General features: G+C 39.1%; 1 protein-coding gene across 1 annotated transcript; it reads right to left on the bottom strand.

The window, feature by feature from the left end:
* Positions 1-10,800: 10,800 nt before the first annotated feature.
* Positions 10,801-14,836, bottom strand: rerglb (RERG/RAS-like b). Its single transcript, XM_030044327.1, has 5 exons — positions 14,785-14,836; positions 13,818-13,874; positions 13,408-13,481; positions 12,588-12,736; positions 10,801-11,086 (listed from the first exon to the last, which is right to left on the bottom strand). Exons 1-5 carry the CDS (start codon positions 14,834-14,836, stop codon positions 10,801-10,803), a joined length of 618 nt encoding a protein of 205 aa, XP_029900187.1.
* Positions 14,837-15,597: the final 761 nt, after the last annotated feature.

Raw genomic sequence — 15,597 nt, 5'->3', positions numbered from 1 at the left:
AATCAAATCAAGCTTTATTGTCATTAAGCTACACATACAGCAGTAGTGCACACAAAATGAGATAGAGTTTTTCACTTAGGATCCCCGACTGATGGTAAAGTCAGCAGTTTAAAAGTCTAACAGCTTTCTGGAGGAAGCTGTTGCTCATTCTAGCGGTTTTGCTTTTCACCGTTTGCCTGATGGAAGCAGCTCAAAGTATTTGTGGGGCGGGGGAGAGGGGTCTCTGGCAATGTTCAGTGCTCTACTCCTGCAGGGATGGGATGTTTCCATGGAGCCATGTCTCCGCAAAAGCAAGCACACAGCAGTCTCTCTCCTGCGGGTGTCTCTTAGCAAGCGGAGCTCGTCCAGCTTGTTGTCGAGGGAGCGAACATTAGAGAGCAAGAGCCACGGTCCTGCTGGTCTGGAGGGGTTAGCCTATAGCCTGTAGCCTGTAGCCTGTAGCCTGTAGCCTTTAGCCTGTAGCCTGTAGCCTTTAGCCTGTAGCCTAGCGTGGATCCCGGCTCTCTTCCCCCTCATTTGTTTACGTTTGCACCGCTTGCGCTCCCTCTTCTCCCTGGTGACAGCCGGTGTAGACGCAGGTAAAATCCCGTGCTGGCGTAGTGTGTCCACATCAAAGCAGAGAGCCTCAGTTCTTGCAGCATGCTTTACCTGATGTTTAGTAAAGTCTCTCGGCTGTAGGTTATGCAACCTGAGCGTCTGGGTTAAGCAAAACAGTTAAAAACTTTCACTCTAGAATATGTTTACTTGCTCTGCATCAATTGATTATCTGAAGTCGATCTGTCTTGGCTTGCTGTGCTGGGTAACCAATCAGGTGTTAGGATCCGCCCACTGACTTTGATGGGTGACTTTGACAGATAAAATTAATTCATGAAGCACTGCAACACCGGTCCATGAAATAATTAAATAAATAATGAAATAATTATATATATGTTTTTACATTAAATGAACTGGTATTTTAATGAATTAATGACACATTTAATGACACATTTATTTATTTAATGACACATTTATTTATTTAATGACATATTTATTTATTTAATGACACATTTATTTATTTAATTCCCATTTTAATTAATTAATGACACTTTTAAGTATTTATTTAAAGATGTATTTATTTATTTCATTCTGTCCCTTTTAGTCCTCCATAATAACCTACTAAGTTTTTTTTTAGGACCCTTTAGGTTTGTTCATTAAGTCCTTCTTACAGGCTGTATTTTGAGTGAAGTTGTGTTCTTTTCACCTGAAAGGATAAATACCGGTTTAACTCAAATGACCTCAGACAAAGTGTATCTCACTAGGGGACCCTGCACTATTGTCACTGCAATAGGCCTGCTATTAAACACAACTTGTATCCATGCATCACATTGAAAACGTTTTGCCAGAGAATTCCAGCAGCAAAGGATCATGATTTGAACATGCCAATAGCAGCATCATAGACACCTAAATGTGCTTTACATTATTGAGAATACATCATCAAGTGTCTATTCACAAAGTAAAACAAAGCGGCATCACACATTTCCAGCAATACATAACAAAGCCATAATCTACATGCCTTGCCTGTCTTACCAGTAACCAAGTTAAAGTGTTTTCAGCAAAAACCCGGCTAAATGAATCTCTACTGAGAGGAATTAAATAGAGCTCTTCCAAATGAGCTCTGTTTTATTTTCAATGGACAAAATTTCAAAATACAGTATTACCAACAAGAACTAGAAAGAAATGTGCTCTAGTATAAATAAGCAGTTAGTTTACAACAAAGCACAAAGAGATGAACAGAATATTTCATTAAAATGTAATTTAAACCACATACACTACTGAAGATAGACTCTTTGAGTTACCTGAGACTAATCAAAAAATTATGACGTAGAGTCAGTCTTTAGTTCCCTAGTCTACCTTGTCATCTTATCATTGGTTTATGACCAAGCTGCTGTCTCTGTCTGGGCCCATATTAACTTTAAGCACAATTTACCCAGCTTAAAAAACACTCTCTAAAGCCAAATTAAATGTAAAGCAATTATCAAGTGATGACTGGGAGCGGTGAAGTGGAGCCACCACACGGACAGCAATTAATTATTAACAAGGAAGCGGTGTCTTTAACCTCTTCACTCTGGTGCATTATCTTAGCCCTGACAGGGCTCTCATAACAGGCCTGTCTCTCCCATTATCTCCTGTCTATTTCCTAATCAAAACGATTGTGACAGCCTCTGGAAATCCCAATCACCTCAATCACACCTCATTTGTGGGAGACAGAGGCATGTGATGAGTGTATCACTAGGGGCTTAAACAGCAGGAGGAGGGGGTCCCTGCTCATCTCAGGTGCCTATAAGATGGCTGCATCTAGTCTTCAGCCTTGATGTAAGGACACAGGATATCAGAGTCAAGTCAGGGAGAGATGTCGGACCATAAACTGGGTCATCGCAGAGAAGCAGGTCTTGAATTGCTTCAAGACAGGAGTTTTCTACCTACAATCTAATCTGGTCTTTCACACACAATAGGTGGGGATTTTTCAAGTGGGTTTGTCTCAGTAATGTCTGCTCAGTCTAAAGATACAAACCCACACCAAAGGTAGCCAAAAAATCATTAACCCTGTGCCCAAACGATCCAGATAATCACTACAACCGGGATAGATCCATCCACAGACACCAGGCACACACAGATACTAAGGCACAGCAAGCAAAACCCAAATGAAGCACAGCGGCAAATTAGCGGCCAAACAACCAATCTTCACTGCAAAAAATCACCACCATAACAAGTCATGGAGTCTCATTTTCACTGTTAAAATCTTGTTTTTCCTAAAACAAGTGAAAAAAAAAATTCCCAGTAGAATTAGCTAATCCCACTTATTTCTAATGCAGTTCACTTGTTCCAGGATTTTCTGGAAACAAATACAAACATCAGGCCAAATGTATCAAGAAAATTAGCTTAATTCAAACAGTTGCCCACTTCAAATTAACCCTTTGAAACCAAATACACTTGATCTCTCTCAAAAACATGACAAAAAGTGACAGCAAATTAGTAAGAAATGACCTGAAAATTTGCAAGATATTTTTTTGTGCAAAATTTATTTTCTTGCTATGTTGGTCACTATCTTTGTCCTCGTGTGTTTATATGAAATCAAGTGAATTTGCTGAGGCTTCAACGATTTGCAAAGGCTGAACGCAGGCCTCCTACTGGTAGGCCACACCAGCATTAAGGCGCCTTTCACAAACATTTCAAAACAAGAAATCTGACATCAATTCAAGTTTCAAAGGGTTAAAGCGTGAGAAGCTAGTGTATCAATTGTACATTGACAATTTCAGGCAATTCCCATGCTAAACTGATGACAACATTAGACATAATAAAGTTCATTAAGACTTCAGGCAACCTGCTCAGGCCTATGACTGATGGAGGGGATGCATCCTGAAGTGCGTAGCATTCGTACACACACAACAAGCCCAGTTCCACATCCCAAGGGGCATACTCAACCATGCATTTGTCAACCCAGACAGTTAGGTGGCGCTGCTGTCAAAAGACAAGCCAGCAGAGAGAGAGAGAGAGAGAGAGAGAGAGAGAGAGATGGGATCATCTTTCATTCAGACCTATTTTCATATTGAACATAACTGTAGGTACATAGACCCACTGACAACTGTGCTCCACTTTTCGATTTGAAAAGCAAGTGGAAAAGTGGCTCAGCCAACAAGACAGAAATGTTAATCAGAGTTCTATTTATAACTGACTATTTAGAGTTTTTAAGTGAGGAAATCATCCACTAATGCACCAAAATGAATTTGGAATTGTGGTGCAAAATTTATCATCTGCTCTCTTTTTGTAGTAAAAAGTTAGTTGGAAAAAGAAATGATTATTATTCAGCTAAGACTACGATTAAAAGTTATTCCTGTTTTGGAAAAAAAAGCTTGTGACTATTTTTCACATAAAGAGCTGTTACGCCTGATCAGCCAAGAGACAGATCAATCAACGGCATGCCTTCAGGAGAAATAATAGACCCTACAATGAAATGTAAATGCATTTCTACCTGAAGTTGTTCCTGCTTGCTGGGTGGGGAAGCTAACCAACACAGCCAGGGATCAGTATTTGTCACACTGTATCAGCTAGTCCTCTTCATTTCTGAGGCACTCCTTTCTTAGCTAAATGCCGGCTGTAAAGCTGAAACATTTGATTGAGTAGCCACTGATCTCTTCTACTCGCCACAAGCCAATGGTCATATCTCTCTCTGTAAGCTGAGAAACAATAAAATGTTGAACCCTCCATTTCAATATAGTTATTAGAGCCTGATCATATAACATATGCATGATGGTCACCTGTCAAAAACAATAATAACAACAGTAAGTGAACGAAACTTAATGAGCATTCATATTCAATAGAAGTCAGTGAACACTGACCCAGTATTGCTGCTCTCTACTTTGTGGTGAGCTTAGAAATACACTCTGCCACTCTGATAATCCTTTATAACTCAACACAGGTCTCTGCGATCTCACAATTAACAAACATAAACAATGAAAACAAAAGTTTCACAGCTTCAGAATATGGTCAAAGTCCCCAGCTTCAGAATGGAAACACTTCTTCAACCTGTTAAATAAAGAGATACTGTGGAGTGATCGTGTTTCATGCTGCAAATATTGAGTAACTGAGTTCAGGACAAAGTAGGGCCCAGGCTGGATTCATTTCTTGACACAATGGCTGCATCTGAAGACTACAACATTTCTACATGACAGCTGCACATTAATATATTATTAGTCCTATATGTTCTAATGAGTTTGAGACTGGTGCAAAGCTATTTTTCTAGATGCAAAGATGGCCAGCATAAACCCTTATGCACAGTTTAAAAGCTTTGCAAAATAAATTATATAACATTAATGACATATATTTTCATGCAAAAGACTGCATTTTAATCCTCAGTATTGCTTTATAACAATTAAGCCTATGCATGTGGTTTTCACCAAAAAAGGTTGAAAGAGCTTAGTAAATGAGAATAACTGACAAATGGTATAGGAAGAGGAAGCATAGTAAATCTACAGTGCGTTGTACTAGCGTAAGCATTTTGCAGAAAGAAAACTGTTAGATAAGCCACATCTGTCTGACAGTCAGGTCCTGCCCTTGGTAACCCCTGACTCAATGCACCAACAGCAGCCATGGAAATCTCCCCATACTGGAACTGTTGCATCTGTGTATGAGACATTATACAGTTTAGGTAGTTTCTCTGCAAATCTGCAGCTACAGGAGAAACACCTAAAAAACCAACCAAGTGTCGCTCGAAGGCTACTACTTTGTGCACCTGACCCTGAGGGCTATAGAAAGCTACATCATAGCAGTGCTGATAACACTTCTGAAATCTCAAGACCTACCTGCAGTACACAACCAAGCCTGGACTGTGTTTAATCCCCTTTCACTGATTTGATCAAATCAGAACTACATCATTACAGCATTCTTTGTGTGGATCACATTACTTTTTTCTTGTCTATGGTAATTGCACATGGATGCAGGACCAACCCTCGTTCAAATGCATGACTATTACATGGGTCTAATCATGAATGTATATTAGACAGGACAAATTAACAATGCCAAGGCTTTGTTCACACACAGAGGTAATGAAAGATAAACTAACCCATCCGGTCCCTCACAAGGCCCAGACTGCAGGCCTCTCTCTGCATAGAGTTCGCATCATATCAGATTTCAATAGTAAGTAATTAGAGCCAGTGGAATGTCATCAATCAAGTCCTAACTCTTCTCCTTTCTCCATCATACTGTCAGAGACTAATTTTATTTACCCTACTGATGTGCAAACATTGTGTCCGATGACTGCTGGTAAGAGTGTGGGGGATACAATGTTTAACCTAAGAGCACAAATTTGTGGTCACATATGACCAAAGACTGCTTAGACAAACAGAAGCACAATGTGGGCTGACATAACTTTTCTTCTCCTAAAGGTGTGTCTCTTTTTCTCTCTGCTCTCAATGTTTTTTCCCCCTTTTGCTCCCTCTCAAAAATGTCAACTGAGCAATGTAGCCCTAAAGTTGTGTTTAAACTGCCAAAGAAATATGTGGAGGCTTACTCAAGTTTTAACTGAGAATACTACCTTCTCAGCTGGACTAAGCCTGTGCTGTCAGTAAAATATGGCCTTTTAGTCACATAATGACTACCAAAAACAAAGACAATGAGCCAGGTTTTCCTACAACAGAGATTTGGCTCTTCGACATTTTTTCCCACCTGGAAAGCAAGTGTCTGAACTACACTGCCATTCCCCCAAACCATACACATAATTACTAACTCAGTCATTTGCCTGATATCCACCCACACTGATGGACCATCAAGATATTAAACATTCAAATTATTCTGCAAGGCCTACATAGGTTTGTTCACTGAGTGGCACAAATGGTAGGCTAAATTAGCCTCATGCCGATGTCTAATGACCATGCTTCTCTGTAATAAGCAGCCACTAAAGTATCACCAAAAAATGAAACAAAACCAAGTCATACCAACCGCAATTAAAATGTAGACTGCAATCCGTCTTGCTTGAGCCTAAATATTTCATTTTCCTCATATGAAACTTAATCATTTATTGACAGCTTGGCTTTGATGACAAATGATAAACTTCACAGTCCTAATGAAGCATGGAATTACATTACCTGATGAGGCAAGAAATTGCATGTTTAGAATGCAAATATTGAGCCAGTCTACTTCACTAAGTTATGGGGTGAATCCTAATATCATGCAGAGAGATTATCAAAGTTAGTGGTCCACATGCAATATCAAGAATACACAAAAATTAAGTCATTAAGGCATACATTGCACTTGATTAAAACCTTCAGAAAATACACTTACATCTAACAGCTGAGGGACAACTGGACAACTACAAAACAGAGGGTGCTTCCACCAACTATTACTGTCCAAAGGGGGGAAAAAAAAAAAACATTTAGGGGACCCACCAAAAGATTCTCTTTGTTTTCATCGGTCATGTTCGATAATGTCTATGGGCAGGAGAACATGTTTTGCTTAAAGGAAGCAAAAGATCAAACTGTGCCATTTGCTCAGAGTGCTCCACATGTTGCTCGGAGATAAGGGCCAACAAATTCAAATTTTCTCATTGGTTTAATCCTGGTTAAAGCTAATCTCTATCCTTGCTGGGCTCAGGCTTGGGAACCTAGGGCAGAGATCTAGAAAAATGTAGGCCATTGCCAAAACAAGAACAAACCAAATATCCTTTCAATAACAACTCAGAGGGAAGTCAGCATTTTCATATCATAAAACATGGCTGTCTACACCGAAGTTTGAGTTCATTCAAACTTATAAGCTTACAAACCCTTTTACCAATAAAAAAAAATTACTCAGCTAAAAAATGATGCAGGGGGACTCAGTAGTTATACCCCAACAGTCTGCAACAGTCTAAATTCAGTCTAAGGTTAGCGATTTGATTGTAAGCTTATCATTATTAGGTTATATCAAGACGGTGACCAAGAGGTGACATGTAGGTGCCTTTTCGATATCAATGACGCCATTAACCTTGGCCGAACATTACTCTGCTGACATTGACATGACTGGCTCAATTATTATGCGTGGCACCTGAAGTAGCTATCATGTTCCGTCATGTCCCAGACAGTTTAGCAGTCGACTAATATCACACAACACTGTACTTTACTCAAAGAACTCCGTAAGCAGAAATAAACGAGCCACAACCTAACAAACAGGTTAATTTAGCAGTTAACTCAATGTTAAATTAAATGACAGAGACAAAAAAAAAAAAAAACTTCAACAGGCATAATTCGTTTTAAAACAAGACTACGAGACAGGATGAATTGAGTGTCGATAAGGTGTTACTTGAAATGAAGCCACTCTGGTAAATAAACTGGAAGGCTAAATGACAGAGAATGAGGATAAATCATGGGGATAGTGTTAAATGGATGGGTTACTAGCTAACATAAATTAACATTCCCTTTAGCGCATGTTGCCATGGCAACAAAAACTGAAGCTGTACAAACGTTTGTTTCTAGCATGTGGTGTTACTTGTGAGACGGCATTAATAAACATAAACATACATATGAATTTACCGTGTGTGCAAGGTCACAGCTGCTCTTCTTTACATCGACACCTGTTGCATGCCCTATAGAAAACACCATTCTTAAACAGCGGCTTTCAGAAACTTTTGAAGAGAGTGACTACGGAAACGGACGAGGGACAAAAGTGCTCTGGCTTCGTCGTTTCCATTGTGCTACTACAGCCTATGGTGTGCAGCGCCCCCGTTTGGGCAATAAATTGAAAGTTACCCTAGCAGTGCCCTGCAGCCTGGCACTGCCATACTCTGATTTATTTACCGTAAGCACATCGGCAGCTCGGCAGCCTGTTGGCACATCATTCTGACTGTCTCTGGAGGGAAACTCTCATTTGACGTCCTCATCATCACCTTCCTCCCTCAGAGGACGCTGGCTGGTCCGGCAGCGGTTGATGCGGTTCACCTCCCTCCTAATTTCACCAAAAAAAAAAAAAGAGAGAGAGAGAGAGAGAGAGAGAGAGAGAGAGAGAGAGAGAGAGAGAGAGAGAGAGAGAGAGAGAGAGAGAAGACAAAAAGAACCCAAAACAACAATGAAAAATAGACACCATTTGAAATGAAAATATAAAATAAAATAAAATACATTAGTCAAGACGATCTAAAACATTATATATTGTAACACACCTCAGGTAATCAAAAATGTAGCGGGAGACCAATACAGTTTAATTAGGCAGTTGTATGTCAATAACGTTATCACAGATTCAGTTATCAGTTTTAAGATTACATTTCATTAAATTAGAGGCAGTCACGGCTTCCTTGTTAGTTGGGATCCTCGATGCAGAGGTGAAGCATTGCATTTCACTTCAGATATGATGTGGATTTTCAAACACCTCAGCCTGAGTAGTGAGATATTTGCCAAGTAAACAAAAACTCTCAAGAGCACTGACAAGCAGAGAGAATCCAGTATCCCACTGCGGAGACAAGACCATCATTATACATTCTCAGAAATTAGTCATGTAGAAGACATGAGGAAGCACATTGCTCCCAGTGCGCCTTGAGACGTGATGTGGTCATTAGTCTCCATCTAGTGGAGAAACTGAAATGTAATGCATTTATTCATTTATTAAGTTTTCCATTCAGTCTTGAAACAAGGTTAGGCCAATATTGTGACATTATTTTGAATTCATGACTGTGAATAGCCTACAGTTTACACCTTTTTGTCCCACTATCAGAATTAGGTTTATTTTCCAGTGGGTCAATAACATACAAGGAACTGATATGGTATGTTGGTGCAAAACAAGGAATATTAACAGGAAATAACGAAGATAAACATAAAAAGAATATTTAAAAAGCTCATATGTAAAATAAAATAAAAACAATAAAATATGGCAAGTAGAAAACATTAAATAAGAGTTTCAAATAAGATGTTATTTAGTCCAGTCTTTATTCGCAGTGTCCATGTGCAGATTGCACAGTAGAGCAGATAGATATTATTTGTAAGTAAATGCTTTTGTATACCCCATTTCGACAGCAGCGCTACAGTGCATGTCTTAAGATGAAGCACTTTTTCTTCTAAACTAAACGTAGCCCTGCTCTACATCTCTACAGGTAATAGGATTAAAAATAACCCAATTAATACTGTTATGTGGGGAATTGAATGACACTACAGGGAAGGTTGAGAATTTAAAGAAGTCTATCCCATTAATCACTAATGAAACCTCCTCTTAGGATGTTCAGAAATTATCATGTCTGCGTTTTTTGTTTTTTTTTTCCCTGAGAGATTGGCCCCAACTTCATCTATAGGTTCTTTTTGGTTGCCAGCAAGTAAACAACATCCTTCAAACCGCCTTATTACAGTATTTCGATTAATGTGACTACAGCATCATATGTGATGGCTAAGCTTCCATGTGATTGCAGTGATTCTGAGTGATCAGTATCTGAATTAAAGGTATAACCGTCCCTTTAATTGGAGTAAACAATAACCATAGAATGGATATATCTTTATCTGCATTCTAGTATATCATATATTATAAGTAGAACTACCGGAATAATACTATTTAATGCAGATTCCCTAATTTTGCTACATTTTCAAAAATGTGCTACAAAAGTAACTTAGCTACTGTGTGTATACATATATAGATAAATATTCAAGAATAGCCAAGGCACTTGCTTTTTTTAATGTTGTCATTTGTGTAGCCTGCCTCAGTGCCACAGTGGAATCCTGTCAGTACATATCATCAGTGTCCTGCAGGATACTTGTACTCTCAGCCTTTTTCAAAGAGTTGTGGAAAGTGTTCAATAATCTTGGCCCAGGACCATATCAAACCACTCCTAATGAAAAAATATAACTTTTTTAAAAACAATACATTTACAGAATTCCATGATATTTAGTTTGAAAAAAATCTTGTGAATTTGACCCCACCAGAAGTTGTAGGAGTTCTTTTATGGTGAGAGACTGACTTGTCTTCACACCAGTCTAACTGAAAAGGTTAATACATTAAATTGATAAAGGCTAAAATACATTTTTCTTTATGACGACTGTTCATGGCAATTTTTTTATTTGATTATTTGGATTTACTTATGCATGAAGGATATGAAAAATATTTAGTGGAAAAGCGATTATTGATACATATTATTGTTATATATACAGTCATCAAAGTCATCTGCAAAATGTGAGATGTCATTCAAACTCAGTAAAACTGGTATTTTGAATTGCTCAGATGTATATGTGTATAAATGTGTTTACCAACACAAAATTGCTCAGTCTGTCATAAATGATGTTCAAATACATCCTCGACTGAAGTAATGACCAGCTTCCTCCCTCAGACGGACTTCCGCCTTTTGCCAAAGACGTTATTGATGAGCTTGGCCATGGACTTGGAGCCACTGTATCGTCTGCGGTCTGCACGGTACTTGGGGTTCCCCATCACATGGCGGATGAGCTTTGTGAAGAGGTTGGATATCTCCAAGTAGTCCTCGGCTGCAGACACCTCCTGGAAGTGGCAGTGGTTTTCCAGAGCCAAGGATCTGCCCTCCTCCTCACGTACCTGTCGAGCGTGGCACAGGTCCTGCTTGTTCCCCACCACAAAGATCGGGATGTCCGCCAGTCTGTCAGAGCAAAGGAAAAGTACCACAGGGTCACACAGCAGCCTGTCTTATATGCCTTTTGCACCAAAAACTTACCGGTTCCTGAACTGGTTTGGTTCAAGAGTCTTGGAACCAAGGAACTGGACCGCATTTCCACCAGTTTTTGGAGTGGAACCACTGAATCAACGATAGCGGGCATGCACAACAGAAGTAAACAATGCAGCAGTGCATGACCATGGTGTCATGGTGAGCCCACTTGCCTGCTGTCACCTGCAGCACAGAGCCCGACCCCTCATACCTGTTGGAATAATTAGCCTGCATAATCTGAGTATGATAGGATTCAGATTGGAAATTGTAAACTTTAAACTGTTTAAGGAAATCTCTGTTTAGTGTTGGGAAAACATTTTTGACTACATCACAAAGTTTTTTTGGCAGTTATCTTCATTTTTCCTTGTAGAATAATACACACCTACTCGGTTCCCACTGTCCTCTGGTTCCAGCTAATAACCAGCTTGGAAATACAAAGAGCAGTTCAAAATTTGGTGCACCACACAGAACAGAACCAGCTTTTTGTTGGTGGAAAAGGGGTATCAGTTAACCAGCTGCCAGAGGTGCCAATGGCAGCTCAGGCTGATGACATTACCCATTCCCAAATTCAAAGTGATGAAAAATAAACTTCAGATCTCACCATGGTCAAACTGTTCAAAATGCTAGGTGCATGTTTCACTGTCTGCTAAAATCCAGGCCTTCTCAGCAGTGTCACCTTCTCTGATTGTGACAACTTAAACTGGTGGAATCTATGAGATGTTTATTATTGGCCATCACTTGGTATCAATTAATGGATAAGTCAAGTAAATCATAAAATGGTTCCAGGGAATAAAGGAGCATTGATGTAGTGCAGGAACGCCTCACTGCACCAGAGGACCACTGAGGTTGTGTCTGCTTAACATCTCTTTGAGTCTGTCAAAAAGAGGCACGTCACAGAGAACCTCAACAGCGCCATGTGTTGAACAGTTTTCAACTTCTTTAGCTGGCACTAGTCTTCCACCCAGCCACAAAAAGCTCTCATTATAAATTTTCACTAAAAATCCCCAGTTTTCTCAACTTTTTTTTTTTATCCCATTTCAAAAAACATCAATGAGGAAACTGGATATAGAGCATTATGGGATTTAATTAGCTGAGCATATGAATCAATTTGCCCAGATAATTAACTTGGACAAGAGCTGGGGTTCAAATCCCAGAGGCTATGTTGATCAAAAAGGAAAAAAATCTTTATTTCCATTATCGACAGATAGCGCACCCCACTGGCTTTTGAGTCCAGGCTTGTTTCTCATTTTTTAATTCATACCAAGCAACTTTTGCTCATCATACTAAGGTATGTTGAAATCTATCACTTAAACTGCAGCATGCACTGATCCTCACCTTGATAGGTCTTAACAGCTATCTTAGGAATGGGGCTCATTAGTTCATCAAAGCAAATCCCTCATCTCAGCCTCATTCCCAGCAGGCTACGGCCACTCACCCCTTACAGCTCTCCTCACGGGCCTCTTTGATCTGCCGGAGGATGCTTTTGGCATAGAGGAAGGACATTCGGTCGCTGATGTTGTACACCACCACAAACCCATCTGCCCACGCCACGGGCTCGTCCAGGATACATCTGCTGCTTCCACTCTGACACAGTAAAGGAGTGTGTGTGGTGGGCAGACGGTCAGTCACGGCACATCATCAAAAGTCTGACTTGAGCATAAAAACTAACAAAAAATTGTTTAACCAGGATTTTCACTTGTAACCCATTGCAGAGCACTATGAAAACTAATAGGAGACATTATAAGGCCAAGTTCAGCACGGTTGAATTTAAAAGGCATTGGTGAAAGAAGAGCACGAAACCTGTAAATAGGAAGCTCTGAGCCACATTGCTTTCCTTTACACCGAGAACAGTCCACATGGACTGAAATGTTTTCACTTCTGCACTGGTCCCTTTTTACACTTTTTCACTAATGCCCAGTGAGTTATAAATTTAACAGCAAGTATTTCTCTAAGTATTACTCCCCAGTCGGCTTTTTTAAATTCCAGTGTCCCGTCCTACTTGGCTGAACTTTAACCTGTAATGGAGTTTGGGTTTTGCAGTGAAGAAAAGCAAAATCTTTGGTGGTAAAAGCACTCACTGAAAATACTGAGGATATTTTACTGCTGCAACCTTCACTAAAGGCTAAGATTGTTCTGAGCTACAGGGGAACATTACACATTTCAAACCAAAATGTAAAATTTTGGCACTTGCTATGTTACATTGTGTGGTGAACCAAAGTAAATTATTTAAATATAAAGATATTAAACAGAAATACCTGTGAACATGGATCAAAGACCTCTAAGTTTATCTGTCTTCCATCAACTGATAGCCTTTTATGATATAAGGAATCTGCAACAAAGCAAGTTCAAAAAGATGTTTATTATAAAAAGTTGCATATGTTATGAATCAAATGTCATGCCATTAACACTAACATCAGGAGAGATTTTAATACAGTAAATGACAATGGACATACTTTTCTTATTGAGAGGCCATGAACCCAGTGTGATGCCAGTGAAGTTATACTATGGAACAATGATTACTTTAAGCCTAAAAAAAAATCCAGTACGTGCTTGTTCATAAGGGCGAGCGAGCTAATTCATTTAAGGGAATTAGCCAGGAATGGAAAGTTCTGAAATTGTATACTATAAAAACATGACTGACATTGTGAGGAGTCTGTTTACTTACTGGCATTGGAAGCATATTCTCCAATAAAGCGTTTTGTGAAGAACCTCACCAGAACAGCTTGGAAGAAAAAAAAAAGAGGGAGTTTAGTTAATTTAGTTTGGTCATAGAATTGTTGCATAACACAAACCTAGCACAGAAAATCAGCCTGGTCTGGAAACTTGAACAAACACATTGCAAAGGTATCCTTGGGATGCACTCAGATTCATTATTAAATACTTTTACATAGTTTTAAATAGTTTTACAATGAAACTGTGGTGCACGATTTAGTTTCCATACATACATATATATATATATATATATATATATATATATATATAAATGCTTTCTGAACAATGCATGACTGTTACTTATTAAGCCCCCAGTAGTGACCTCCAGTAGTTAACATATATTGTAATGCTTATGTCCATTTCCAAGTCACATTTGGCAGACCAAAGCAGTTCTGCTTTGTCATGCAGTCTCTTGTGTAACAAATACTCTTTTCCTCTTCCCTATGTGTGGAAAAGGATGACTGGCTGAAGTGCCGAAACCCCCTGGTTACTCTCAGGGAGCACATTAGTTTCAAAATGTCCTTTCACTGGAAACACAATCAGTCATCAATCAGTCGCAAGTCACAGCTATCAGTCTTCATTTTCTGTCACTGGGAGCTACATTATTCGATCAGTATCATAGTTCTGTAGTTCAGATCACAATTGGTTTAACTCAAAGATTACATTAGATTTGTTGTAGTGTGCACTTAATCATATACATACGGAGGCAGTTTATTCTACAGAAAGAGACAATGATGTCATTTCTTACATGCTCTCTCTAGATACACGTAAATATATTCCCTACAGTGTATTCTCTGCCATTCATAAGTTACAGACACTGTAAGATCAGTGAAACAGTGCATATTATATAACTTAAATAACTAATAATTAATTGATAATTACTAAAAACACAATCAGTTATCAGTGTTGATTTTACTCACCTGTTTTTCCAGCTCCTTCGCTGCCCATCAGAGCAACCTTTATGTCATTCATAGCGGTGGGTTGGAGGGGAGCTGCTAAAGACACAACTTGGAGCTATGATCCCTGCTATTTAGCCTCTCTGCCTCTCTCTCTCTCTCTTTCTATCTCTCTGTCTCTCTCTCTCTCTCTCTCTCTCGCACACACACACACACACACACACACACACACACACATACACACACAGTATCTCTCACTGTAGACCAGTACATGAACTGCACAGACAAGTGTTTGTAAAAGCTGCTTCACCACTATGCATTGCCCTGTGAAAAATGAAAGCATGCACAATGTCTCTGTGCCCTTTCAGACAATGACAAGATATCCAAGTAGAGTTGTAAAAAGGTCAGCCAACATAAAACAGACTTGCTTTTGGGAGTCATGGCAGGAAACAGCCCTGGAATTTTTTTTTTTTTTTTTTTTTTTTGGAAAACCTCTAAACAAAATTAGCATTTTAATAAGGGAGAGGTTTAAAAGTTTTGTTCACTAATGGTTGAAAAAAAAATACTGTACATAAATTGTACGCCACAAGCTAAGTTTAAAGTAATAACTGGTTGAAAAGGTATATTTTAGCGCACACACATGCATAGAAGTTCTGTTAGTTGCCTTCAGGATACACTGTCAAATTTGCTTCTTGCAATGTTGGCTCATAGACACACATTTAGATAATTTACTTGGGGCAGGTTTTGCTTGTTTTTTAATGTGTTAAAAATTATTTTAGGACAAAGCTTTTGAGACAAACGTGAGAAAATGGTTGGTTATGGGTCTACAGAGCAGTT

Source organism: Myripristis murdjan, chromosome 3 (genome assembly GCF_902150065.1).
Source record: "Myripristis murdjan chromosome 3, fMyrMur1.1, whole genome shotgun sequence".
Classification (NCBI taxonomy): Eukaryota; Metazoa; Chordata; class Actinopteri; order Holocentriformes; family Holocentridae; genus Myripristis; species Myripristis murdjan.
This window is presented reverse-complemented; position numbering and strand designations above follow the sequence as displayed.

Excerpts from the sequence above, each read along its gene's own strand:
- rerglb (XM_030044327.1), bottom strand. The coding sequence starts at position 14,836 with ATGAATGACATAAAGGTTGCTCTGATGGGCAGCGAAGGAGCTGGAAAA. Across the intron at positions 13,482-13,817 it reads AGAATATGCTTCCAATGCCA|ATTCCTTATATCATAAAAGG; the intron begins GTAAGTAAACAG and ends GCTTTGTTGCAG. Across the intron at positions 12,737-13,407 it reads TCTTTGATCCATGTTCACAG|AGTGGAAGCAGCAGATGTAT; the intron begins GTATTTCTGTTT and ends TTACTGTGTCAG.